General features: G+C 38.9%; 1 protein-coding gene across 1 annotated transcript; it reads right to left on the bottom strand.

Moving 5' to 3' along the window:
• Positions 1-1,025: 1,025 nt before the first annotated feature.
• On the bottom strand, positions 1,026-5,710 carry LOC138012584 (uncharacterized). The gene is made up of 2 exons (XM_068859389.1): positions 5,592-5,710; positions 1,026-4,893 (listed from the first exon to the last, which is right to left on the bottom strand). The coding sequence occupies exon 2, from the start codon at positions 4,885-4,887 to the stop codon at positions 1,831-1,833; it is 3,057 nt and encodes a 1,018-aa protein (XP_068715490.1). The 5' UTR covers positions 4,888-4,893; positions 5,592-5,710; the 3' UTR covers positions 1,026-1,830.
• Positions 5,711-5,915: the final 205 nt, after the last annotated feature.

The following is a 5,915-nucleotide window of genomic DNA, read 5'->3' as shown; positions in this document are numbered from 1 at the left end:
GCATACTAAGGCCTAGGCCTAAAGTTAGCTTTTATGAATATTAATTAGGAAACTTTCTGTATTGGTAAAACAATGACCTGTGACCTGTACCTGCCGTCAAACCGCATGGTTCTTAAGGGACTGGTCAAAAAGTATAGTGGGGTAGGCCGGAGCAACTGGAAATGTGGCAGATAACACATGACCCACCCCCTGACAAAATATTTTTTGTTATATAATCAGTTATACCACATTTGTATATGAAGTTGTGGTGGTGTTGATTTACATTTAGTTTTGTTTATTAACCATATACAAAAGCATGTAAAACTAACAAGAATATTATTTAACTCTTTCAGCTTTTGTAAGCCATGTTTAATTAGTGGCTTGTTATTATTTGAAGTTTCTCATCCTGGTTGCATCAAATTATGTGTTGCGAAGTTTGCTTAAAGACGAGACCATACAATGATGGTTGAGCAGGCTGAGTCAATGGAACAAATTACACAAATGAGTTTTTAGGCAATTTGTAAATTGATACACCATATGAGAAATGTATAATATAAAACAGTTCTTGGTGATAATCCAAGAATTATTTTAGTACTTTGTAATTGTAGTCTTGCAGAAGGAACAACACCATAGTGAAAAGAACATTCATTTTTTACTATATAATTTTTGTATTTGTTAACAAAAAAGAGACAAAAGAGAGATTTCTTCTTTTATGATTTTAATTTTGGTTTAACAGTTGTATTTTACGAACAAAGATAAAATTATATATTGTTAAAGCTGCCATGCTTTAAATTTGTTAGCTATTTCAACAGAATCGAGCCCTCGATTATTAAAAAAATATTTATTTAACAAATTATGTGCCTATTCCTGTTTAAAATAGGATGACCCACCCCCAATGGGTCGCTGACAATCGAACGACCCACCCCTTGCTAAGGGCTCAAAAACTGATGACCCACCCCCTTTCTGCTCCGGCCCACCCCCCCCCCCCATACTTTTTGACCAGTCCGTAACTACCTCCACTTAAGACCAAAGAGTTACATCCCATCTCAAGGTTTGCCTACCCTGGCTGATTTTTTATTGCTTGGCCATTGTCAATTCTACCAAACCTTAGAGAAACGACTGTCTTTCTTTTATGCAGGCTGACTTCATTTCAGATAAAATTGGTCAAGACATGTCTTATTTGTTCATTTTGTAATTCAAAATGAAATTCAGGTTTCATTTGCTGTTTCCAAACCTTACTTACCCTTGAACAAGGTCAGTAATTTTACAGTATAGAAACAAAAGAAGATTACAATCAAACTATGGATTGAAATTAATTTCAACCTGAATTTGTCATGTTTTTAGGCTGCAAAGACACTATTTACTATTTTCACATTCCCCATAATACACTTTGTTTGCCCCGGCCCGAAATTTTGCATAAACCATTGTTTTCAAATGCTCTTGGGACGGTCACTGCATATTCCCAATAGCATTTGTAAACAATGGTTTATGCAAAATTTGAGGGGTAAACAAAGTGTATTATGGGGATTGTGAAAACAGCGAGTAAGACTTGAGGCATAGTTCCACCATAGCGGGTCATGGGGGATTAAGAAAGCATGTAACTTTACAATGTGTAAAATCATGCATCTTTTCAATCAACTTACTAATTATTTGTTGTTTTATCTACTGATTGCAAAAAGTCCCTTTTCCCTTACGTTCAGTGAACGGGATACACCAAAGGAACTAAATTAGTCAAATGGCTAGGCATGTATTTCCTTAAGGCCTCTTGTCTAAAGTCAACTGTTTGACTTAGTTGTCACTCTCCACTGCAATTTTAGCTAATTTTCCATTTGCAAGAAGTCTACAGTGTATTTACTTTATTTTTTCTCCAACAACTTTGAGAAAGTCTTGCTGGTTCTTCCATGAATTAGATATCACCACCAGTTTTGCCTGTGCCCTGAACATGGCTATGTATGCATCATAGTTTCGAAGCATCTCAAAAGTCACTTTTTCTTCAGTCGTAAAGAGGAGCTCAGATGTGAGAAGTATAATAACCATTGGCCACTCTGTTCCTTCAATGAGAGTCGAATCATGCCTCGACATTGAATTCAAAAGACATACTTTGTCTTGGCACACCTTGGAGAAATCACCAGGAACTAATCCTTGTTCACTCAATTCACTCAATTCAAAGACTTGTATTCCTCTTCTGTCCAGTTCATCCGCAAGATTGTTTTCTGTCTTATACCGAGCAACAAAATTTACCACCAGGATGTCACCAGCCAGGAGCTGAAATCTCTTTTCACTCTTGTTTCTCTTGTTTGTTTTCATCAGTGAAGGTGGTCGTAATTCAAGGATGGGACGTGTTGCTTCTTTGATAATGTCCCCACATGTCTGGTACATGAGCCTTGTTAGCTCCTTCACCTTCATAAGAGAATTTTGTGATACTGGATTAAAGTTGGTTTCAGGAATGGCTAAGCTGTTCTGTTGCTGAACTACAACCCATTTGATCTCTTGACCCTCTACATTGTGGTTGAGCATTTTGTCAGTTCCGTATGGAAAATCTCGGTCAAAATAGCAGGCACTGTAATCTTGTAACAGCTTCACAATGTTGTTTGTGCTCCTCAAAAGATGCTTGATCCTGCAGATAACTCCTCCATTTCTTTTCAATGTATCCAGAAGTGAAGGGGTACCAAGTTTCTTGTAAAGCGGACGTTCCTTTCCCTGGAGTCTCTGTTTCTTGAGTAGCTGATGAATCTCTTCTTCACTTTTTACCTCATCAAAACAATCTTCCCTGTAGTCAAAAACAGAACTCATCCAGACATATCCGTCCGTTTTTTCAATAGCATCTTTGACAAGCTTCAACTCATCGATTTCATCAATAGTTTCACTTCCATCATGCATCTGGTATCTGATCTTTGAACCAATCCAAAGCTCATCTATAAAAACATGGCTGTATTTTTGCAATTTTATCCTTGAGCACTGCTCATTAAAAACATCATAGTGCTCACCCTCAAGCTCAATTGTCTTTACCTTGACACTTTCTGCCTTGTTGTCCAGAAAGTACTGTTTCATAGTGTTAGGAAAGACAGACTTTTCCTTTCTTGGCAACTGGATCAGATACAGGATTTCTTTCCCTCTCTCTAATTGCTTGCTTAGCATTAAGGCCATGCATCTCATCAATTCTGTCTTACCACTTCCTGGTCCACCAATGATCAGTTGCTTCTTGGGTCCTTCAAATACAGCAAGCTGTTCAGCTGTGAATATGGGTGGAAATGATCTTTTGCCAGGAAATGGAAGAACCCTGATGTCACCCTTTTTAATTTGGTTGCATAACTCCACATCTAAACTTGTGCAGCTATCTCCCACAAGAAACTTGCTTTTGTTTCTTATCAAGAGCCCTGAGAGTTTGTTGAGACTGCTGGCTTTGTCCATGTTGTCCAAGTTGAGGTCAAGCAGAGTTCTGTTGGCAACCAAGATAAAGGGTACTTGTGCGGCGGCTGCAACTCTATTGAGGTAGTGGACAATGCTGCTTAAGTCCATTACATACTTTTGTGAAAGCCACTGGAAGACTTTAATGTCTTCAACAGCTGGCCCATGATCACCACCAAAAAATCTAGATCTCTTGCTACAAAGGCTTTTATTAAGATTCTTTAAAAGAGATTTTTCACCCTTTGGGATGTTAAGACTCTCTAGTGCTGTACGAAGGCCATCCTCTAGTGCTTTCTCTGTAGGAAGGTCATCCACATATTCAACAACTTGAAACATTTCTTGACACCAATGGGAAAGATGATTGTACTCTTTTTCCTTTACTGTGCGAAAAGGTTTTCTTGCAAGTTTCTCAAGATGCTGGAAGGTTTCCAAAGTGTAACTTAAGTAAGCAGTGTACTCTGGCTCACTAACAGGGCCCAAATGCCTCACAGCCAGTGTACGAGACAAGGTCAGTTCATAGGCTAAGGTAGGTGCTATGGAAGGTTCTTCTTCTATGTTCTGCTTCCACCATCTCCAAAGGGTGTCTGGACTTTCGAGGTCTTCTTTATAAATGAACAAGGTGTCTTTTGGGACTTTATGCACAGTTCCTTTCTTGGTAGAGGGTAAGGCAATGACCATTATCACAGGGAATGGTGGAAAAGCACTCACTTCTGCACTGTCAGAATCCAGTTTAGAAAAAGCTCTAATTATCTCCATATCTTTATTCAACTGCACCTCTGCACCTGTGATCTTTTGGTTCACATTTGATGAGACTTTTTCAGTAGTTAATGTTTGCTGTTTTGTCTCTCGGGGTGTCTGAGTGCTCTGGGAGCCAGTATTGATACTGCTTGTTTGGCACTCAGATTCCTTTCCCTTGGAAGACCCTTTCTCACCTAGCTGTTTCTTTTGAACACTGTCTACTGGTGGCTTGATGCTTTCCTGGTAGTTAGAGGAACCATCCAGATTTTCTTTCTTCAGGTTTTTTACCTCCATAAGAATGACCCCCTTCTTGTGATGAAAGATAAGAAAATCACTTTGTCCATCGGGAACAGGAAATTCTGGCAAGCTGTCCTCCTTTTTACACATCGTCTTCCACTTGATGATGTTGTGGAGAGAGAAATCGTAAATCACAAACATTCCCAGGTCATTTGCATTGCCAATCTGTTGAAGACGTGTGTAAACTAACTCCTCACCAATAATACCTCTGATATTGTCATTGTCTTCATGGAGGTATCTTCCATCTCTGGAGACAGTGAGTCCCAACTGAGTAGGTGTGAAAACAGGAGGAACCATGATAGTCTTATTACTTGATTTCCAATCGGGAAACTGCCAATATAAATATCTCTCGGGACTTGAAAGGTCGTCAACGGTTTTAACATCTCCCCCAAACCCTTTGGCCAACGTCTGTATTTTCTTCACAGCAATGTCTTCTGTGGACTCTGTCCTTTCGATTGAAGCCATTACTACCTTTGGAAACATTTAAGTAACAAAATTATTTTGTTACTTTTATTAATTACTTGTTGCCAGTTTCTTATAGTCAAGCCTATATCGATTCGTACCCAACCTCGCTACCAGGGCCTCTCTTCCAGAGGAGAGATCCTGGGAACAAGGTTGTGTCAAGCTAATATCATGCTAATATCGAAGCTTTAACATTCCCCTTCGGGGAAGCCAAAAACCTGTTTAAATGTCGCATCATAGGTCCATTTTTATAGGTAATTATGTTAAATTAAATTCCCCACAAACTTGACCACTCTGATTTTCAAATCACCCCCCCTCCCCCCTCCCGGGACGACAAAGGTGTCAAATGCTCGGAGGGGATGTTGAAGCTTAGATTTGACCGATACATACGTTGGCTAGTTTGTTGTTCCTTTTGCAACATTTCATAAAATTTAGTTAAGTAGATCAAGATTTGTTTTAACGTGTCAGTGTCTGTACCAGTAAAAAATTCCTAAGACTGGAATCATGCACGAAATGTTATTATTTGTAAGTGCCAAAGTTGCTTTATTAAAATAAAACACTGTTTAGCAAGTATAAACGCAGTCTGAGCCAGAGGAAAGCGGAAATAGTTATTTGAATCGAAAGTTACTGCAACTTGCAGAAACACTATCAATGATTTTGTTTCATGGATACTGAACAATCAGTCTGCAGAGTCTGCTCTCACTAACCTTTGTAAGAAGTAAATTAAAGTTTTCAAGTGATGAAGCAGCTGAATGAAGTCTCCTGCTTGCCACGTAGGCGAGGTAACCTAGACATTGACAAGTTTGGTCATGGCTGACTTGATCATGGTATTCGTCATAGCTTATTGCTGAATCGTGTTGAATATGCATAACCTCGGTCATTGACCTTATTTCATACATAAACATGTAGAAAATAGCCATAATTTCAGTTATGTAAAGTGTAGAGCTTTTAAAGTCAAAACGTTGCTTCCATTATTGGAGTCTTCTGCTTGCCAATGAAAGCAAGTAGAGATATTGTTTGGTCGTGGGCGA

The sequence above is a fragment of the Montipora foliosa genome, chromosome 8 (genome assembly GCF_036669935.1).
Source record: "Montipora foliosa isolate CH-2021 chromosome 8, ASM3666993v2, whole genome shotgun sequence".
In the NCBI taxonomy this organism is placed as follows: Eukaryota; Metazoa; Cnidaria; class Anthozoa; order Scleractinia; family Acroporidae; genus Montipora; species Montipora foliosa.
Note: the sequence above shows the minus strand (reverse complement) of the source record. Positions and strands in the feature narration are given on the sequence as shown.